The sequence below is a fragment of the Pelodiscus sinensis genome, chromosome 7 (genome assembly GCF_049634645.1).
Source record: "Pelodiscus sinensis isolate JC-2024 chromosome 7, ASM4963464v1, whole genome shotgun sequence".
In the NCBI taxonomy this organism is placed as follows: Eukaryota; Metazoa; Chordata; order Testudines; family Trionychidae; genus Pelodiscus; species Pelodiscus sinensis.
Genome location: NC_134717.1, coordinates 70580510 through 70603100, shown reverse-complemented (window position 1 = coordinate 70603100; position 22591 = coordinate 70580510). Strand labels below are relative to the sequence as shown.

The following is a 22591-nucleotide window of genomic DNA, read 5'->3' as shown; positions in this document are numbered from 1 at the left end:
TCAGGAGACAAAAGGCTGTCCCTAGAGTGTTTCTGAGCCCCCCATCACTCCTTCAGGGTCCTACTTCTTTCATTTCCTTGCAGTTTTCCCTAAATAAAAATACCTGTTCACTGAACAACAGTCTCTTTATTGCTTGTACTTCAGGGGTGGGGTGGAGTATTAAAGGCAAACAAAGAAAAAGCATTGGCAGCTTTTTGAGAGCAACATACATGAGTTTCATTCATAAACTGTCCTTCAAAGCCTCTCTGATTTATGCTGCACCGAGCTGTGCTCTCCTTATTGCTCTGGTGTATTGCTGCTCAGCGCCTCTGGCTAGGCGCTCTGCCCCTGCTCTCCACCCTGCCAGATAAGTTTCTCCTTTGCTCTCAGAAAGATTATGGAGTACACAACAGGTTGACACTGCAAATGTAATGTTGCCTTTGCTGAGGTCCAACCTAGTAAGGAGATTGCTAAACCTACTCTTTAAACATCCTAAAACACATTCAGCCACATTCTGCACTTGCTCAGCCTGTAGATGATCTGCTCCTTGCTGGGGTCCAGGTTGCGTGTGCACAGGTTCATGAACATGAGAGCAAGGGGTAGTCTGGGTTGCTAAAGGTCACAAGCAAGGAAGGAGGGACTTGATGAGTGCATTATGGGATGCTGATGATGTGAACCCATAACCACCTGCTGCACAGATGTGGTCCCAGCAGGCACTGGGATCTTAGCCCAGAATGCAAAGCTACCCACGGTGCATCACTCTGAGTCATCAGAAGGCTCTCTAATAAGGATGCACAACTTCCAACTGTATTGGATTCTTCCCTGCTGTGAGGACATGGACCCTTTGACTTTGCAAAATCGGGTGGCCAGAAATTGACTATAATAGGTTTGATCTTGTCTCGTAGTGTAGACATGGCCTAAGTCCTTCCATAGCTCAGGGGACTGGGGTTTGATGACTTTTTGATGCATTGATACTGTCTCCAAGGGTGCTCTGGGGCTGAAGCACCCACTGGCATGTTTACAGTACATCTGGAAATGTAACTGTCACCTCTGGTCAGACAGACTTGTGCTAGCTCTGCTTGAGCCAGCACACTAAAAATAACAATGTGGACACTGTGCCATGGGTGGCAATTTGGCTAGCCACCTGAGGTCTGACTTAAGCTAGCTGCATGAGATAGAGCCTCTGCCCATGCTGCTGCTAGGATTGCTACCTATGAGGTCCAAAAAAACAGGATGTTTGGGATGATTCTGAGTTCATATTACTGCACACCTGGCATAGTTTGCTGAGTACCCTTATGTTTTTCCTGGGACTGCTGGGAGTGTGTACTGAACATCCTGAAAGATTTCTTCTGCATTCACACTGCTATTTTTAGTGTGCTTGCTCAGAAGTACTAGCACAAATCTGTCTAATCAGACTCTCAGCTGTAGATACATTCCCAGCTTCCATATACAGTATTTTGAAACCATCATCTACAAAGAGTAGGGGAGGAGGTATGAAAGAAGTGAGTATATTTGTGAAAATTACTAGATAGAAAACAAACAAAATTAGTGCATAAATAAGTTTCAGCATGTTTAGAAGTTTAGTATTACTAGTTTAAACATTTATGTAATTCATTTTCTCTTTTATTCTTTTTTTGTAGCCCAGACCAACTGGGAAAGGAAAATTACTGAAGGGAGCTGTAAAATTTTTGCCACAGTTGGCTCAGGTAATTTTTTTGTTTTTACAACTTTTCATTTTCAAGTGTGCAGCAAAGCCTGGGAGATCCTACAAAGAAAACTAGACACCATTACAGTGGAAACAACAAGGCTTTATAGATGTGTACAGAAATATTGGGAAAATAATTAAACTAGTTAACTTAGAATAAAAGAAAATATTGAAAAGAATAAAAGATACAGAAGTAAGCAATACAAATAAATGTTATAGAAACATTGGAATATAATTTGAATATCTTGAAGCCTCGACAATCCAGCTGTTTTGAGTGGAAAGGCAACACACAAGTAAGTTTTCAAACACTTGTGCATCTGCTTAAGTTTACTACCAGGAATAATCCTAGTAAGGACTATTCACTTCAGTGAAGTTAAGCATGTATATGTTTTATAGGATTGGGGCCTGAGTCTCTGTTCAGGCATGTGCCTTTGTTGCAAATGTAAAGTGGCAAACAATTTTGAGATAAATGTTTGCAAAAATCTATTCCATATTTCAGTGAAGCAGGGAACATGTACAGAATGTGAATAATTGGCCTGATTCAACTGGAATTTTATACCAATACCACTTTTCTGCAATTAGATGTTTTAGACTGACTTGAAAATGGAGTAATACATTGATGTCAGGCTCAGTGTTTCTAATTTAAAAGAGATCAAGGTTTCTAAAATAGTAGGAACTAGAAGATTTACCTGGTGTTACTCGGGTCATTTTTTTTGGAAAACAAAATGAAAATGAACATACTTTATTTAAATCATTACTCTGAGGTGGGGCTGGGTATGCGGGGTTCAGTATGCAGGCTGTCCTGGGGTGAGGGGACTACCACAGCCCACTCTTATCACAGCAGCTTGGGACAAGGTGAGACGTGCCTCTCTGTGGCTGTTGTAGTTCCAGTGGGTACAACTGGGGAAGGGGTGCATGTCTGCTGGCTGGGGCAGGTCCAGATCCATCTGCTTCCTGTATTCCCCAGCCAGATTGAAGAATGCAGCAAACTATACTTTCTCCTCACTCCCTGATGAACAGCAACCAGGAATGTCCCTGAGCAGCTCTGCCCCGGGCTTCCTGGAATCAGCCGCTGATCTGTTTCAGCAGCAGCTGAATCGGGGACCCCTGGGGCAGAGCAGCTGGGGTCCTGCCGGGTTGGTCCCGCAGCGCCGTCCTTTGGCGCTGCGGGACCAACCCGGCAACACTCCAGCTGCTCTGCCCCAGGCGAACCCAAGAGCAGCTGGGGTGCTGCCGGGTTGGTCCCGCAGCCCCGAAGGGCAGCGCTACGACACCAACCCGGCAGCACTCCAGCTGCTCTGCTCCCGGCTTCCCCGATTCAGCTGCTGGTCAGTTTCAGCAGCAGCTGAATGGGGGAAGCCTGTCCGGCTGCCCCAGCACTTCCGGGTTCCTGATGGTGCCGGACCATCAGGAGTCCTGGAGCATTGGATGCCGCACTAATGGAGTTTTACTGTACTTTCAGCTTCATAAATGTCCGGGGTCTATCTTAGTAGAAGACATACATTGTTAACTTTCTCCAAATAATAATAATAATTTATAATAGGCATAAACATATGTTATTATGGATTTTTTGAATGATTAGTATTGAAAGAAAACGATAATTTGGTTTATTTGTGTGTTTTTACTGTATTATGTTATATGTTATGGGTCTGTTGTTTCCTGTTGTAATTTACTGTGTTTTTAAGTATGTGTCAAAGATATATAGCTGTCTCTTGTTATTGTTATTTTATAAAGCTAAAGAATAAAATATTTATTTCAGGTAAGCTCTAAGCCACAGTGGCAGCAAGCTTCTCCTTTATTTCATCTGAGAAAAGAACAGAAAGATGATGAGCCAGATCAGTTTATGGTCAGAAATGAGCTTTCACCTGGTAAGATTACTACTTAATATTTAATGAACAAAGAAAAATTGAGTTTATGCAAGATAAAAGAGTTAGGAGAATAGAATTTTATTCCCAGATTGCCACAGTCTTCCTATAAGATTTTGTTGTTTTGTTTTTTTTTCCTCTGTAAAATAAGTACAATAATGCTTACCTATCTTACAAACATGATGCAGGTAAATTTATTATTGTTTGTAAAATGCTATAATCAACTTGGATAAAAATGCTGTAGAAGTGCAAAATATTTGTTTGATTACATTGGACCTCCCAGGTTCAGCACCCTTGGAACCTGACCCATCCCGAATGAGGGAATTTACCGGATCGGGGAGATCCCCTGCCACTGGCCTCCCAGGACACTGCCTCTCCCTATGGCTGGCTCCGCTCTGGCCGCACTGCCACTGGGCTCCAGCCCTGCTGCTACAGGGCTTGGACTTGGCTCTAGCCTGCAGCCAATAGTTGGCTGGGGCTCTCTGGGAACAGAGCTCCCCAGCTACTGTGGTTCCATTTCTGCCCTGCCCAGCTGGGTTTGTACAGTGATGCAAAGGTTTCCAAAAGTCAGATTCACTTTTAATATACCTGAATGTTATAAATCCATAACTGTAATTCATAATGTTTTTTCTTCTCAATTATCCTATGAACCAGAATATTGACTTTAAGATTAAGATTAATATTTTTGTGTTGTACAAAATAATTTAATATCTCCAACTTTTCATATTAGTAAACGGTGGACCCAGTCTTACTTTTACTGAAGGCAATTGTTATTGACATCAGTGGTGCAGAATTGCGCTGTATATTGTACAGTACAGTAATTAGTGACATGATGCTTACAGTCAGGATGAAATCTGGGTTACAATGAGCTCAGTAGCAAAACTTCAGTTGATATCAGTAGAACCAGATTTTCACCCCAAATTTTTACAGAAGAAATATACTTAGAATATAGGTTTCCTTTATCAGTTCATAGAAACAGGAATCTGTATTCATGATTTAAAAAAGAAAAACAAGTAAAAAATATTTAGACCTATTACAGGAAATAAATGAAGAAATATTTTTAAATTATAACATTATAGTTCTAGAAAGAAATAATGTTTCTATAAAATCTATCAGTTTACACAGTACAAGCAGGTATTAATTATTATTGTTTTATTAATTTTGCTGCAAATGATGTGGGGCATGATCCTGAAAGGTGCTGAGAAATCTCAACTTTCATTGAAATAAATGTGAGCAGGGAGCTCTCACAACCTTAGGGGGTCTTCAGCACATCGCAAGTTTGGGCTCATAGTAAGCAACTTGAATATATATTTCATGCAAGGAGAATATTTGGAGGAGAGGAATAAGAGACGCAAGATACAAGACTCTGACGTTAGTGAACCAGTTGCTGGAACATCAACTTCTAAAGCACGGAGCAGTCATCATCCAAAGAAAGATCGTGAAAATTTCAGAAGTACTCTTGTTAACATCATCATGTGAGTTTTCTTGTGTTTGTATCAATTCATTTTTCCCTTTTCAAAGGTGAAATAAAATTTTAAAAAATGTTAATATAACAAAAAATTTAAGATGGCGAAACAATAACAGATTATGTATATAAATGCAAAAAAGGACCAGAGTTTAAGAAATAAAAAACTACCAGGTATGATGTTCTTCTGGATACTCCTATTAATTCCTCTTAAATTGGGTGGATATAGGAATAATTTATGATCTGTACAGACTCGGTCTTACCCATATTCTTTGGAAAATGAAAGGGCAAGCATTCAAATTTTGATTAAGAGTAGTTTGGGAAGCAGGAGTTTATCAGATGATCAAAATCTGTAAGATTTGGGCATAAGTATAAACTGAACTCCACCGTAGTTTCATAACTTGGACAGAAAGCTGTGATTGTGCATACAAGTATTATTAAATTGCATTTAGAATATTCCCAGGTGACTAACTGAAGACACACTTGTTATTTTATAATACAGCAAGATGTGATAACCAGGAGCAGCTGGAAAATGTCTGTTATAACAGTAGTTAATGAGTCTGGAAGATTTTTAAATTTGTTTAGTTATTTTTATCCTGTAGTGGAACATTATCCCAAAAAGAGAATTGCTAAATTATTTTAGTGGAAAGGTATGACATTATAATTAAAATGAGTGTTTAAAACATTTGAAGTTATTTTAAAATCTCAGTAAGATAACATGAAGCTTGTGATACTCCAAATATTTTCCTTCTTGAGTAAATACAGTGTTTACAAAAACATGTTTTGAGTTTTGTGTCTTAAACATTTAGCAGCTTGGGGAGTTCCTTGGGCCATTGATGAACTTTTTATCTTTCTGCACAGTTGCTGAGGTGCCTACAACATGACTGACAATGTTTATATTATAAAATATATGCATTATTTAATATACAAACACACACACATTATCATAAAAATATCCTTGTCGCCTGGCAACCTGTGGAATAAAATTATCCTTCCAATAAACCATTCCCCAAAATGAAAATAACTGTTTTGAGAAATCCTGCTACTTAAAATAATCTGGAATTTTTATAAACGAAATACAGTATATTATGAATAGTAGTTTTTCTAATCAAATATATTCTTCATTATGTGCATCTGCCAAAGTGAGTATGAGATGAAGGACTATTTCATAGCCAAATACTGGTACAAAAATGTTGATAAATTCAATAAAACAGAAAGTCAGATTCTATTCCTATCGTTTAGCATAAGGCAAACAAGCAAAAATGTATGGTATAGAACTTACTGCGTACATTTAACAACTATTTGACTAGTATAGTGAAAAATTGTAATACCAAAATTGTAATATCAAAGTTGTGGCAACATTTGAGAAAGTGGGATATATCTTCCCTTGAGGAGCTTTTTTGGTTTCTTTAATATTGTCAATTAATTACAATGGACTAATTTTAAATTACTTGCAAGGATATATTTAACAGTCTCATAATTATAAAACCATATTTTCACAAGCCATGGGTTTGATCCTGAAAACTTTAGTTCTTGCTAAGATGATTAGTAATAAAGATACTAGATATTCCGAAGTGTTTCCTGCTTAAATCTTACAATTAGATATGTTTTCAAATGTGGTCAATAGGCACAACAGTTATGAACATTCAAGGTACAGTTGAGCACTAAACCAGGGAAACCTCAAAGGAAATATATTTATTAAACTATTACATTGTATGGAAGAATATTTGAGTTTATACAATTCTTGATTATTCATATGATCTAAGAAGTAGCAATCATCATTTTTTTGTCCACTGCTGAGCTATGATGTTATCTTTTAGATATGACAATACAGTTTGTCTGAAGAATATAGTGCATAGTACTGAAACAAGGTGAGTGAGAAAATATCTTTTATTGAACCAATGTCTACTGCTAAGAGAGACAGAATTGTGTAAACTCAAAAGCTTTTTGTCACCAACAGAAGTTTGTCCAATAAAAGATACTACCTCTAATATCCTGAGACCAACACTGCTACAATAGCACTGAATAATTAATATTATGTCATTTTTGTTTTGTTAGGCAGCAAGACTTTAATCTGGAACAGCCTATTTCTGTAGATGAAACTCAGCCTCCAAGAACAGGTTCTCCTACACCGATAGAAAAAGACATTGTGGTAATTAACACAGTGTTGCTTGCAGTATTATTATAAATGGTTGCTTTTTATTTCACTGAAATAGTGATGAGGCAACTAACTAATATTCTGAATTCATATGGCAGTAGGAAGTTTAATTGCTACATTAGTTTAGTATATAGTACAGATGTTTTATGGTTGAGAATTCAGAATTTTTTAGTGATTTGGTCACAAACCATATATATTTAAGTGAATTTGAGTTTTCGTTTCTGTTTTGCTTTTAAGTGACCATATTCATTTTAAAAAACAGCGAGGAGTCCTGTGGCATCTTATAGACTAACCGAAGTGTTGGAGCATAAGCTTTCGTAGGCAAAGACCCACTTCGTCAGATGCATATAGTGGAAATTTCCAGAGGCAGGTATAAATATGCAGGCCAGAATCAGGCTGGAGATGACCAGGTGGATCCAATCAGGGAGGATGAGGCCCACTTCTAGTAGCTGATCTGGAGGTGTGAATTCCAAGAGAGGAGAAGCTGCTTTTGTAGTTAGCTAGCCATTCACAGTCTTTGTTTAATCCAGAGTTGATTATATCAAACTTGAAGATGAATTGTAGCTCAGCAGTTTCTCTTTGAAGTCTGGTCCTGAAGTTTTTTATGCCCCATTGCTGTATACATCAGCCAAACTGGACAGTCCCTGCGTAAAAGAATGAATGGATACAAATCAGATATTAGGAATGGCAACATACTAAAACCTGTAGGGGAACACTTCAATGTCCCTGGACACACAATTGCAGATCTAAAGGTAGCCATCCTGCAGCAAAAAAACTTCAGGACCAGACTTCAAAGAGAAACTGCTGAGCTACAGTTCTTCTTCAAGTTTGACATAATCAACTCAGGATTAAACAAGACTGTGAATGGCTCGCTAACTACAAAAGCAGCTTCTCCTCTCTTGGAATTCACACCTCCAGATCAGCTACTAGAAGTGGGCCTCATCCTCCCTGATTGGATCCACCTGGTCATCTCCAGCCTGATTCTGGCCTGCATATTTATACCTGCCTCTGGAAATTTCCACTATATGCATCTGACGAAGTGGGTCTTTGCCCATGAAAGCTTATGTTCTAACACTTCGTTTAGTCTATAAGGTGCCACAGGACTCCTCGCCACTTTTGCAGATTCAGACTAACACAGCTACCCCTCTGATACACATACTTTCAATACCAAAAAGAATATGTACGATTGAAAACCTGCAGGAAGTAGCATATTGGGAGAGTTGGCTTTCCATACTGTTTCAGTACTAGAAAATTAAGAAGATGCTACTTTTTAGATGCTCTAACATCTGTTAGGGGCACAACTGTAGAATCATAGGACTGGAAGGAGCATTGAGAGGTCAAGCCCAATTTTTGTTGCTCTTCTCTTAACTTTTTCCAATTTGTCCACATTTTTCCTGAAATGTGGCACAGTACTAGAGATGATACTTCAGCTGAGGTCGAATCAGCACAAAGTAGAGCGGAGGAATTACTTTTCTTGTCTTGCTTACAGCACTCCTGCTAATGCATCCTAGAAAGATGTTTACTTTTTTTGCAACCGAATTAACCTGTTGATTCTTGTTTAATTTATGGTTCACTATGATCACTAGATTCCTTTTTATAGTACTCCCTCCTAGGTAAGCATTTCCCATTTTGTATCTGTGCATGTGATTTGTTCTTTCCTAATTGGAATCCTTTGAGTTTGTCCTTATTGAATTTTATCCTGTTTATCTCAGACTATTTCTCCATTTTGTCCAGATAATTCTGAATTTTAATCTTATCCTTCAAAGCACTTGCAGCCCCTCCCAGGCAGTATCATCCTCAAACTTTCAGTTAACAGAAGTCCAGGAGAAACAATATCATTTCCTTATGAATTTACAACCACCCCAGCACGCAAAAATAGCGCTACTGATTGATAAAGCAATTATGGAGTCTGCCGAGGAAATGTGGCAGACCCCAGCCTCTGCATCCCCTACAAACAAGAAGGCTGACAAAAAAAATGTCATCCCGACCAAGGGTTCAGAATTTTTGTTCTCATACCCACAACCAAATTCCCTGGTTGTGGATGTAGCCCAGCAAAGGGCAAAAAAATTCACAATATAAGAATGTTGCAGTGGAGAAAGATGGTAAATGTATGGACCTTTTTAGCAGGAAGCTATATGCTTCCTCGACACTTTTATTACGCATTACCAGCTATGCAGTGCTGCTGTCAAATCATGACTTCCACAACTATACTAAACTCACGGCACTAATGGAACTGATGCAAAAAGGCCCATTTTAAAATCCATCGTCTAGGAGGGATACGCCTCCTCCAGAACTGGGCTGCAAATAGCTTTGGATGTGGCAGACATGGCAGCTCGTTCCACAGCAACCACTATGGTTACGAGGAGGTCCTCATGGCTTCAAATCATTGGAGTTCCATGGGAGCTTCAAACTAAGGTGGAGGACCTCCCATTCATCAAACAAAAGCTGTTTTCTGAAAAGACAGATGAGGTCCTCCACTTAAGTAAGGACTTGAGGACCATTCTCCGAACCCTGGGGATGTACATGCTCCCATTCCATTGCAAGAAATACACACCGTTCAAAAGACTGGAATGAGACAAAGACCTCAAAAGATGCCGGCCCAAAACAACTGCCCCTCCACTCCCTACTAACAAACAGAATGTTTGACCAGCTGGTCAAGGGCTCACAAACCCCCAACACCTGACACCAACCCAGTCCTACAGTTGCCATTTTCCATCACCGGCTCAAACCTTTTTACCCACATTGGGTCAGGATCACCACAAACCATTGGGTTTTTAAGATCATTTCGATGTGAATCCTCCCATTCACATCAGTACTCCCAACCTCCCCATCTTCCCCATCCCTCTTCAGGAATCCTTCTCATGTGTACCAGTTACAACAAGAAGTCCACCGCCTCGTTACAGTCAGAGCAGTGGAAAGGGTACCATACGAGTTCAGAGGAAGAGGCTTCTATTCCAATTACTTCCTCACCAAGAAAAAAACGGGAGGTTGGAGACCTATACTCAATATTTGAAAACTCAACCATTACCTGCAAAAGCAGTGTTTCAAAATGGTGACTCTCGTAACCATAATTCCAGCACTAGATCATGGAGGTTGGTTTGCAGCCATCGATCTTCAGGGTGCATATTTTCATGTGACGATCCAACCTGTCCAGAGAAGGTTTGTTTGCTTCGTGATCGGGGAAGACCACTTCCAATATCAAGTTTTACCCTCTCTTCAGCACCCAGAGTGTTTTCCAAAATGCTCACAGTGGTAGCTGCGCATCTCCACTGACAGGGCATAGTAATTTTCCCCTATCTCGACAACTTCCCTTTTGAAGGGTCCAACCAAACCCGAAGCCTCCCATATGGTTGTTATGGCAAGAGAGACGTTTGAATCTCTAGGTCTGATTATAAACAACCAGAAATCAACACTAGAGGCAACTCAAAACCTAGACTTTATAGGAGCACCTTTGAACTCCGTGACGGCGAGATTTCTCACAGCAGATGCTGGAGTGCACAGCAAGGACTGTCAGTTTCAAATAGCACAAAAGTAAGCTGGAAGTCCTGTGCCACCTATGAAGCAAAGATATGACTTAAAGGACATTTTTCATGTTCCCAAAATGCCATGCACTACATTGTGTGTTCCCACAGTGCCTAGTAACTGAAGGTGACTTCAGTCACTGTGGAATTCATACCCACATTTATTTGCTCGTTCTGTTGATTGGAGAGCTTAAAATGTGGCCACTTGGCAACTTTTGCATGTTGACAGTATTTTTGTCACCTAAACTTTCAAGTGTAGATATACCCTTAGACTTGCATCCAGTGGGATCTTACCTACCAACTCTCTGAATTTGCTAAAGTCTTCCTTCTTGAAATCCATTGTCTTTATTCTTCTGTTCTCCCTCCTACCATTTTTTAGAATTATGAACTCTACCATTTCATGATTACTTTCACCCAAGCTGCCTTCCACTTTCAAATTCTCAACCAGTTCCTCCATATTTGTCAAAATCCGATCTAGAACAGCCTTTCTTCTAATAGCTTTCTTCACCTTCTGGAATAAAAAATTATCTCCAATACATCTCAAGAACTTGTTGGATAATTTATGCCAGGGGTGCAGCCTGCGGCTTTCCTGGATCTGACCCATAAAGCCTCTGCCCTCCCTGCAGTGGTGTGAGAAAGAGCTGATGCTTCAGCCGTGTGGAGGAGTGCTGAAGTCTGCCAGCACCGGCACTTCTCTGCTGGGAGAGAGTCCCGAGCCTCATGGGCTGGATCCAAGCAAGCTGCAGTCATCATCCAACCCATGGGCTCTGCCTGGTGGGGAAATGAAGTGGCTGTGCACTAGAGTACAGGGCAGCTCTGTGCTGCTTGCATGCTCCACCCCATCCCCCCCACCTCAAGTTGTGCCAGGTAGGTGCCTCCATCAGCGTTCCCTCTAAGCCAGGGGTAGGCAATAATTTTTGCGGAGGGGCATTTTTTGACATGGACTTTAATTCAACTGAACCATCTTATAACTTTTAGAAATAATTTTGATTAACATAGAAAATGCATTAAGAAACCAGATTAAGCCTAAAATTAGATTTATGTTATATACTATGTATAATTCAGTTAACCAATCCTTAGTACTCCTGAAAAGTGCTCATGCTTCCATCAAAATTAGCACTAGCAATGATATCTTTATTTTTTTGCTATAATGTTAGACTCAGCCAACTAATGTAATGCTTTTACTGTACAGAAATACTACTATTACATTCACCATGGAATTGATACGGAACACGTTGCTCCAATGGAAGACTCTTGGCTGGAGCATATCTTGGAGTTAGTCCCCCAGCATCTGAAAGTACTCAGTGAAAGTATATGTTTATTGTCTGATGAAATGAGAGAAGACTATCTTTTGAGTGTAAAGAAATCTATAGGTAAATTGATGCTAATGTCTGTTCTTTCTAGTTGTGCACATATTCTGAATTACAGAAATATGTGTTTATTGTGAATACCATCATTAAATAATTTAGACATTTGCAGGTGTTGGATCCGTATTTTAATAGGAAATTTCCACAGGATTTCACAATCATTTTCCCTGAAGCAGGAAATATGGCATGAGTCAACATTTCTGCTTTTTCATAAAAATGCTTTTAATTTTGAAAATCTCACTTAAATAGCATTATGTCAAATACATAACTGATACATTTTCACTCAGGCATCATCATTCACTTCACTGGGGTTGTCCAACTGATTGGATTAATTAGTGTAGTGTTGTTTGTACTTTGCTAAGCATACTGATGTTTTGGCTTTTTTTTATATCTTCTTTTAGTTGACTTTGTTTTAAGAGATCCCAGGGAAAAAGAAGAAGACAAGAAGCAAGCTTTTCTTCCGCCTCATCGTGCAGAGTAAGAAAACATAATTCTTTAAGAACATTGACTAGACAGCAGTAGGATAGCAAACTGTATATAGGGGAAACTTATTAGACAAAAGCAATTCATCCAAATTGGAGCATGTTAAATATTACTACAAAGAAATATTTAGTTATTTTTTGCATACATTCATATAGTTGCATTATATCATTATTCAAGCTCTGAAAATATGTGGTTAGTCTGACAAACTTTTCAGATCAAATTTCCTGTTGTAACATTTAATATTTATAAATAATAATAAGTTTGGATGTAGTTCCACAGCAAGTGAATATCAGGTAGTTGGCTGCACCCGTAGCTGGTGTAAATCGATATTACATCAGTCATTTCAGTGCACAGTCTGCATGAATTTCATTGTAGCTATGTCACTTTACATTGGCTAATGATCCATCTTGGTATTTTTAATTCAAGAATACAGTATAATAGCAACAATGTAACGGGGTCATGGTGTCTCCTGCTGGTTAACTCGGGAATTAGTTCAGTTCATGGAGGGTGCTGCCTGTTGTTGCACTGCTCCACTCTCTCTCTCCAGACCCATGTCACTGCTTGGACTGTGGCATTCTTGTCAGGACACCACCCTCCAGCAGTGCCCGCTATTCTGTTTTGCCCCCTTCCGGGTGTATCTGCAGTCCTCCCTCAATAAACCTGCCATCGTAGCCAGCTGCAGCCCCAAAGTCGAGCCCAGTGGTCTCCAACCTTTGTACACCCAAGATCACTTTTTAAATCTCAGAACAGGCAAAGATCTACTGCCCCGCCCCTTCATTGAAGCCCCGCCCTCTCTATTCTCCTCCTGTCCATCACTTGCTATCCCCAGCCCTTACTTACACACTCTGATAAACAGTTTATTTTTAAATTATGTGATATATAAAATTAAAATCACATGTTTATAGTTATGAAATAAATGGTCTGTTTTTTATTCATGCTATTTAAATCGAAAATGAAGCATTTATAATTATACACTTTTTGGGGACAGTTCTGCAGCTGAGGGCAGGGGAGAGGGAACAGGGTGTTGGGAGGACAGAGGACAGGGTTCTGCAGCAGGGGACAGAGTGCCAGTGGGGACAGAGTTCGGGGAGTGGGGATGGGAATAGGGAACGAGTTCTGTAGCTGGGGACAGGGGAGTGGGGATAGAGTTCAGGGAGTGGGGACAGGAGTGGGGACAGAGTTCTGGGAGTGGGGAGTGGGGGCTGGGAAGTGGGTTGCCAGTAGAGGCAGAGAATCCCCGGCATCTGCCTCCTTCCAGGATTCTCCCCCCCCCCAGAGGGAAACCAGCACATGCCTCCTCCGGGCCCGACTCCCCCTCGCCCTCCGCGGCGCAGGGAAACCCTGCGCGTGCCTGCCCTGGGGCCAACCCCCCTGGCGCTGGGAAGTCCTGCGTCCACCTGCCCTGGGGCCGACACCCTCCTGGCACGGGAAGCCCTGTGTCCGCCTGCCCCGGGGCTGACACACCTCCCCCGTGCAGGGAAGCCCCGCGCACGCACCTGTCCCAGGGCTGACTCACCCCTCCTGTGCGGTGCAGGGAGCTGATGCAGTACACCCGGCAGAGCAGCTAGTGCACTTCTGGTATTGCCGAAAGTGGCGCTAGGCTGCGGGACGTCTGTCCTTCCCGGGAAGCCGACACTACCTCCATTTTCACTTGAGGTAGGTAGTGGGGCTTCTCGGGCTTGGGAGGGAAATGGGGGCGGGGCGGACAGGACGCCTCACGATCGACTGGTCGAGGCCTCGCCATCAACCAGTCGATCGCGATCGACCTGTTGGTCACCACGGGTCTAGCCTCTTGCCTAAGGGACAAACTGCAATTAGTAAAGGCCACACACCTTGGTGACAAAGTTCCAAGCAAGGGGGAAAGAGGGAACCCAGGTCCACACATTACTCTGGGTCCCAGTCCAGGGACCCTCTGGCAGCTTTGTCCTGCCCTCCTCCACTCCCCTTTAACTGTTCATGGTCCCTGGGCCACTGAACCTTCTTAGCCCTTTTATCAAGGCTGCAGCCTGGCAGGTCATGTTGACCCTCTCTCCAGTTCCCCTGAGCTGCCTAACATTATTCTACTCAAGGTGCTTCTCCCCGGGATGCAGTTCTTCCCTTTTGCTGGTGAGTACCCAACTGTCCTCTGATTTGCTGAGCAGCTTGTTATATCAGGACTGTCCCAGCAAGCAGTTCCCTAGAATCCTTTCTCTGGTTGGAGGGGTTTGTGCAGGCTCCCTGCTACTTGGTTTTAACCCTTTCCTTGTCACAGTGGGAAGGGACACTGAATTGGTTGCAGTCCGTCTTATACGTGGAAGCGTAAGCGTAAACTGGCTAACCAATTAGATTAAAGGAACCCCACAGACACCCTGACAACACTGTGATTTCCATTTTTAGAATTTGTTGTTTTGGTTTTTAACTAACCCATCAATTGTCCTGCAGTCTAGCTTTTTATGTTAGCTTTTCATATGTTCTGTCTCTCATTTGCCCACCATATTCTTTGTGAAATAATCCAGTCCTAACTAAAGCTATAAAGGATATGCAGGGGATACATAGAAATATTCAGTTCTATACCATAAATTAAATTGCAGCCAAATCAGTGAGGAAAAAACCTGAAAAAATTAGCCCCATGCCAAATAGCCAAACTTACTATACCATAAGAACTGTGCTGCTTCATATAAAATCCATGTCTTCCAGATCATGAGATACATGCAGTTTTCATCTGTAGACAGAGCTATAATTTTCATTAGTACATCTTGCAGATTTCTTTAGTGTTTATATATCATAATACAACTTAATGTAAAAGCAATGGACATACAGTTATTTTTAAACACAAACTAATTACAGTACAATTTCTACCTTTTTATCCTATCTTTTTGAAATACGAAAGGACTCTGCTTTGTGTTTCTTGTTGTGTCTCTCCTTTGTTCACCTCCTACTGCCTAAATGCAGCCTCTAAAATGGCTTTGACACCAGTAATATGGAATCACAGAATCATAGAACACTAGAACTGCAAGGGACCTGGAGAGGTCATAGAGTCCATTCCCCTGCCATCACAGCAGGACCAAGTATGGGCTTCATCCAGAGCTCGTTGAAGACCATGAAAATTCTTTCTATTGACTGAGTTACATACTATAGAGAAAACTAGTAGAAAATAATTTAACAAAATGATTTTGCTGTTATTTACATTTCTGGCCTGTGGATTAAGACACCTGAAATATAACCACAGAAGTACATCTGTAATTTCTAAATTTTGTACTGTGTATTGCTTAGTCAGCTTCCACCCTGAAGAATGTGGCAATATACGAGGGAAAAGTCCAATATAGTTTTCTACTCTGATGTCTGGGAAAAGGGGCTCTACAAGTCTTGACTTTGTACAGAGCTGCCATGTTATCTGTCACCTGTTGTTCCGTGGTGTATATAAAAGAGATTTTGGTAGAAATATATATCTTATGTTTCAGTTACACACTTACTTTTGCAGTCCACAAGTGGAAAATTCTCAATCTGACTAGTGCCATTTGGCAAAACAATTCTCTTCCATTAACAGTACTTAAGGTGTGAAACTTTTGTCTAATCAAAATAATATGGTTTATTTCTTAGCTGGATTTTACATAAATTTCAAATAGTTAATTGGCCATCTCACAGAATACAAAATTAACTGCAAAACTACTAAAAAGTATTTACCTTTGTAGACAGAATTTTTTGTTATGGCTGTCTCTTCTGAGGAGCAAACAAAAGTATTCACAAGAAATATGGGAGATTTTTACTAATGGCTCTGTTTTCCTCTTGCACAGCAGAGGGGTATGACTTTTTAAATGGAAATATCACAGATCTGATCCTATAGAATTTTAAGGGCCTTTTGTGGCATTCCAAGAACCCTGTGCTTTTACGTCTTCTGTGGAAGTCAAGGTCATCAGTATTTTGCAGGCTCATGTCTCATATGTCTCTATGTACGAAATAGCAGCCGTTTTCTTCAGTAATGTAGTTAAAATTCTACTTTGTTTTACTGTTTTATTCTTTTAATTCAGACTTTAATTTAAGACATTTTAATCTTTGCCTTTTATGAAAGCAACTCTCGAGAGACTAAAAAAATTGTTAATTGCTAAATGGCTAATGGATTATGTTTTCTAGTATTCATTACTTTGCACTTATCAACATAGAATTTCATCTGCCATTTTATTGCCCAGTCCCCCAGTTTTGTGAGATTATTTTGTAACTCAGCACAGTCAGCTTTTGACTTAATTATGTTGAGTAACAAAAAACAGGACTATGTAGCACTTTAAAGACTAACAGGATGGTTTATTAGGTGATGAGCTTTCACTTAATAAACCATCTTGTTAGTCTTTAAAGTGTTACATAGTCCTGGTATTTGTTTCAGCTACACCAGACTAACACGGCTACATTTCTATCACTATTCTATGTTGAGTAAGTTTGTATCATCTGCAAATATGCCACCTCACTTTTTAGACCTTTTTCCATTTAAGAATAGGTTGACAGTTCTGGTCCCTGTAGAGACCCCTGGGGGTTACCACTATTAATCTTTCTCCATTCTGAAAACAGAGCATTTATTCCCTTTGTTTCATGTCTCTTAATCAGTTACTGATTCATGAGAGGACCATCCCTCTTCTCCTGTGCCTCCTTACTTTGCTTAAGAGCTTTTTACTTCACATAAGAGCAGTAAGTTATGTGAAAAATAGATTAGTGTTTACTCCACAGAGCTGTGGGATGCAGTAGCTCTGTAAGAATGATGTTTTATATAAACATGACGACCATGTTTTATATAAACAGGCAGGGAGGACCCACTTCCACTCTTTCTGTGCGGAACCAATCTGCCTATGGGAACCAGTGCATCCATCATGGGTCACTCTGGGTATGTCTACACTACCCCCCTAGTTCAAACTAGGGGGGGTAATGTAGTCATACGGAGTTGCAAATGAAGCCCGGGATTTGAATTTCCCAGGCTTCATTTGCATAAAGCCGGACGGCACCATTTTTAAATGCCGGCTAGTTCGGACTGCATGCCGCGCGGCTACACGCGGCACGGACCAGCTAGTTAGGATTAGGGCTCCTAATCCGAACTAGCTGTACACCTCGTGTAGCCGCGCGGCACGGAGTCCAAACTAGCCGGCATTTAAAAATGGCGCCGTCCGGCTTTATGCAAATGAAGCCCGGGAAATTCAAATCCCGGGCTTCATTTGCAACTCCGTATGACTACATTACCCCCCCTAGTTCGAACTAGGGGGGTAGTGTAGACATACCCTCTGAGAGCATCATAATTACCTGGGGTGAACAACGCCAGGGCAGATGCCCTGAGCCACAACATTTCCTTCGACCATGAGTGGGAATTACACCAGTGGTGCTTGCCTCTGTCTTCCATCAATGGGGATATCCATCAATAGACCTCTTTGCAACCCCTGACAACACCAAGCATCCCTGCTTCTGTTCCAAGGCGGGACTGGGCAGTGAATCGCTGGGCGACACTTTCCTAATGTACTGGAATGAGCTGCTACTAATGTAATCTAATGTAATGTAATCACCTTCACTCCCATCCTGCTCATTCCCAGAATCCTGTGCAAGATCCAAGCTAATAGAGCTTGCGTTATTCTTGTAGCCCTATCCTGGGCCAGGCAAAACTGATTCCCGCACTTCCACTCCATGTCTATCACACCACCTTATCTTCTCCCATCCCATCGCGACCTCCTCTTCCAGGTTGGAAGCAAACTGCTTCACCCTCAACCCACACTCTTCACCTGCACTTGTGGCTCCTGTCTGGTTCCACGGATTGGAATCCCTATGGTCAGAACAAGTGAGCTCTGTTTTTCTACACAGCAGGAGGCCATCCTCCAGAGCCACTTACCTGCAGAAATGGAAGCGGTTCTCCTTATGGTGTCAACAGACCCAAAATGATCCTCGCAGTGTACCACTTCATCGTGTCCTTGATTATAAATACTATCTCAAAACTGGAGGCTTACCCATTTTCTCAATCAAAGTGCATCTGACATCAATAATGGCCTTTCATGAGCGGGTAGACAGATCATCCGTCTTCATGCATCCCACAACCAGGAGGTTCCTGAATTTCTACCCTCCACACAGGGTCCTAGCACCCACCGGGGTCTTGAACTTAGTTCTAGATTGCCTTTTAAGACTTCCCTTTGAGCCCATGGTGACTTGTCCACTCCCATTCCTTCTAGTGAAGGTGCTGTTCTTGACAGCTATTACCTCGGCAAGGAAGGTTAGCGAGATAGGAGCCTTGATGGTCGGACCACCATATATGGTCTTCACCAAGAACAAAGTGACCTTGCGACTGCACCCAGCATTTCTACCCAAGTTTAGTATGGCATTCCATGGCAACGAGACCATAGTCTTACCAGCATTTTTTCCTAAATGTCACGCATCCCCCAAGGATGCTGTGCTCCATACCCTGGATATTTGCTGGGCTGTGGCTTTTTACATGGATTGGACACAACCATTCTGAAAGTCCTCACATCTCTTCATATCTATTGCAGAACATTTGAAGGGCACACCAATTTCCAGAGTTTCAGAGGGGTAGCTGTGTTATTCTGTAACTGAAACAACTTTAAAAAAATAATGAATAGTCTTGCAGCATCTTAGAGACTAACAAAAATGTAGATGGTATCGTGAGCTTTTGTGGGCACAACCCAATTCTTCAGATGGTACCATCTGATACCATCTACATTTTTGTTAATCTTTAAGGTGCTGCAAGAATATTTGTTATTTTTTAAAGTTTTTACACCAATTTCTGTTTAATGTACAGGCAGTCCCCGGGTTATGTACAAGATAGGGACTATAGGTTTGTTCTTAAGTTGAATTTGTATGCAAGTCGGAACTGGCTCCAGATTCAGCCACTGCTGAAACTCATCAGCGGCTGACTACAGGAAGCCCTAGGCAGAGTTGCTCTGCCCCCGGCTTCCTGGAATCAGCCGCTGATCAGTTTCAACAGCGGCTGAATCTGGACGCCTGGGACAGAACAGCTGGGGCGCTGCCGGGTAGGTCCCTGCAGGACCAACCTGGCAGCACCCCAGCTGCTCTACCCCAGGCGTCCCGCAACAAAAGCCTGGTCTGCTGGGGGGGGGCGGGGGCGCACTAGCTGCTCCTCCCTCCCCCGCCAGCAGACCAGGGAGACCTGAGAAAAGCGCCATTCGTAAGTGCGGATCCGACGTAAGTTGGGGACTGCCTGTATTTCCAAATGGATATCATCATGTATACTTCAGTGCCATTCCCTCTGCAACAAACCATTGGAAGTCCCACCAACGGTACATTCCACCTGTGCTACTGCAACCTACATGGCTTTCCTAAACAACGTGGCCCTTAAGGAAATTTACTGAGCAGCCACTTGGTTGTTGGACCACACCTTTGCCAGGCACTATGCCATAAAGCCTCACCTGGCAAGGGATACAGCGATGGCTACAGCAGTCCTATCTTCAGCTGCCAAGCAGTGACTCCGATTCCTACCATCCATGTGGAGTACTGCTGTGTAGCCACCAACAGTGGAGCCACCCACAGGGACATCACCCGAAGAAGAAAATTAAGATACTCGCCTTGTACAGTAATGAGGTGTGTGTCCCTGTGGGTGCTCCATGACCTTCCTTTCCTTACCTCTACTAAGAGTCTTAGTTACTTGGGCATAGACGAGGAACTGAACGGGGGGTCTGGCCGCGTGTGTGAGGCACTAAAGCACTAGCAGCACAAGGCGCTCTCCAAGCACGTGCGACCCGCTGACAACTGCTTAAAAAGCTCTGACCTGCAGTTCCGGGATGACTTGTCACCAACAGTGGAGCACTTAAGGGGACACACGCCTCAAAGAACAGTCGTTACTGCACAGGATGAGTAACTTCCTTTTAGCAGGATACCAGAAAAGATACCATACCAAATATGTAAAAGTGCATAAAAATTGTACTCAGTAGCAGGAGGTGAATAAAGCAATGACTTTTTAGTAAAATACACTATAATTCATGTGTTTTATACATAAATCATGGCTGTGACAGACATACAGCCTTACCTATTAAATATTCAAGATCATTTAGAAAAAATATTGGTTAATTACCTGTGTAAACAACATGAATATAATCTAATTAATTTGATCAGCCTTATCCACAGTCCCTTACAACTCGTTAAGTTACATATCTCGGCTTAAGTTTTTGCATAAAGTTCTATTTCAATATTTAATTTTGTATAACCCCTCCCCCATATTCTAGGACAATATTTTTAATTTCTGAGGGGTAAAAGAGGAAATTAGTTTTATTTTCCAAATTTCAAATCTCAGTAGCATGCAACACAAGTATAAGTATTAAGAAAAATATACATATATTTTGGATACTTTGCATGACTAATTGGAGACTTTATTTTGCTGTTTTGTTTAGAATGGAAGTTGTGCCAAAACCTTGGAACAAGTCTTTCTTGTCAGCCTGTAGTTACATAAAGGACAATTTGTATGCAATGAACCCTACCATGTTGGCTGTTCTGGACTTATGGGAGACTTCTTTTAAGTAAGTGTGGACCCTGTAGATTTCAAGCTTTTCTGACAGAACATGTGCAAAATCTAATTATTTTGTCATTTTAGGATTTAACACTACAGGTTGGACATCCCGGATCTAGCGCCCTTGGGATTTGAGCTGTCCCAGACCAGGGAATTTGCTGGTTCAGGGAAGGTCAAGGCCTGGTGCTCCCAAGGCTGGGGCTCCCCACCCTACCACTGCCCCCCTAAAGCTGGCCCGGCTGAGGCTCCCCACCCTGCTGCCTGCACTGGGGGTTCCCAGGGATTCCCTAGCCAGGACCAGCTGTATGCCAACAACACCAATACCTCCGATGGTTCCTCAGGGTTTCCCAGCCCTGGGCCGCCTGGCCGCTGTCAGCCCCACTGCCATCAAGGGTTATCTGGGATTCCCCAGCCACTGCCAGCCCACTGCCAGGGGCTTTCCAGCCTCCTGACCACACTGACACCAGGGTTCCCTGGCTGGGGTAGAGGCTCCCTGATGGTGCCTGGCTCTACTGATGCTGGGGTTCTCCTGCTGGGCCCAGGATTCCCTGGCTGCTGCCTTGGCCCACTGCTAGGGTTCCCCACCCAGAGCTCCTGCGTCGCTACCTAGGCTTGCTGCCATCAGGAGTTTCCCAGTCAGGGCAGCCTGGCCATCCTAGCCCTGCTGTTGCTGGGGGACTCCTGGGGTTCCTCGGCTGTCACCATCTCTGCTGCCAGGGGCTCTCCAGTTGCCTGATCCCACTGACACTGGGGTTCCTCAGCGGGGGGCAGGCTCCTGATGGCACCTGGCCCTGCTGACTCCAGGGTTTCCTTGTCTAGCTGCTGTTGGCCCAGCTGGGGCTCTGCAAAACCTGCATTCTCTTGGCTGTCTCCTGCTCCTGAGGGTCTTTGGTCCAGCAACTTGACTAGATGATCCATGACCATTCTTGCCAGCACTCTTGCCACCGTCCCAGACAAGAAGAGGGGCAGCCATTCCCTATGATGTCTGGTCATTGAAGTGGCTGGCACTGGCTCAATGGCTCTTCTGGACCCCATGGACTTACCACCAAGCCTAAGGCCTGGAGTTCAGATCCTTGTGAGTGGTTTCAGAAGCATGAGTCCCTCCATCATGATCTACAGTCCCAGCATCTCTGTGAGGACAAGAGATGGGCATGCAGGCTGGCACTGAGATGTCAGTAGGACCTGGCACCAGGACTGGTACCAAGATAGACAGAGGTTTGGAGAACCACACCACTGCCTAGAACCATGCAGGACATTTCAGTGTAGGAGGATCTCTGTGAGCCAGTGGGGCAGGAAGATCGAGTGCCCATGCAGGAATCTTCTACATCCGCCCTGATGAAGTGGTGACAGATACATCTACCACAATGCAGACCATGGACAATTTAGCTCACCAGGATTTGACCAGATGACTGGCTCAAAATTTGGGCATGCAAGCAGAGGAGGAACCTAGAGATCCCTCATATGGTGGCTTTGCTCCTCAATTAAGGCCATCTATAATACTAGTAAAGCATTGTAGCAAATGCCCACCTCTCGTCCCCCATGGCAAAAGGGATGGAAAGGAAGTATTTTGTG

General features: G+C 42.5%; 1 protein-coding gene across 4 annotated transcripts in view; it reads left to right on the top strand.

Moving 5' to 3' along the window:
* The window catches only part of DNAH7 (dynein axonemal heavy chain 7), a 244255-nt gene that overhangs the window by 13816 nt on the left and 207848 nt on the right, over positions 1–22591 (top strand). For 3 of the 4 annotated variants that reach the window (XM_075934216.1, XM_075934215.1, XM_075934214.1), the window contains exons 2-8: positions 1620–1685; positions 3444–3552; positions 4871–5024; positions 7073–7166; positions 11886–12066; positions 12462–12537; positions 20904–21029. In XM_075934216.1, the coding sequence (XP_075790331.1) occupies positions 1620–1685; positions 3444–3552; positions 4871–5024; positions 7073–7166; positions 11886–12066; positions 12462–12537; positions 20904–21029 (806 nt within the window). Of the gene's footprint in view, positions 1–1617; positions 1686–3443; positions 3553–4870; positions 5025–7072; positions 7167–11885; positions 12067–12461; positions 12538–20903; positions 21030–22591 lie in introns of those variants that run through there. The other variant, XM_025182029.2, reaches the window with a different exon arrangement.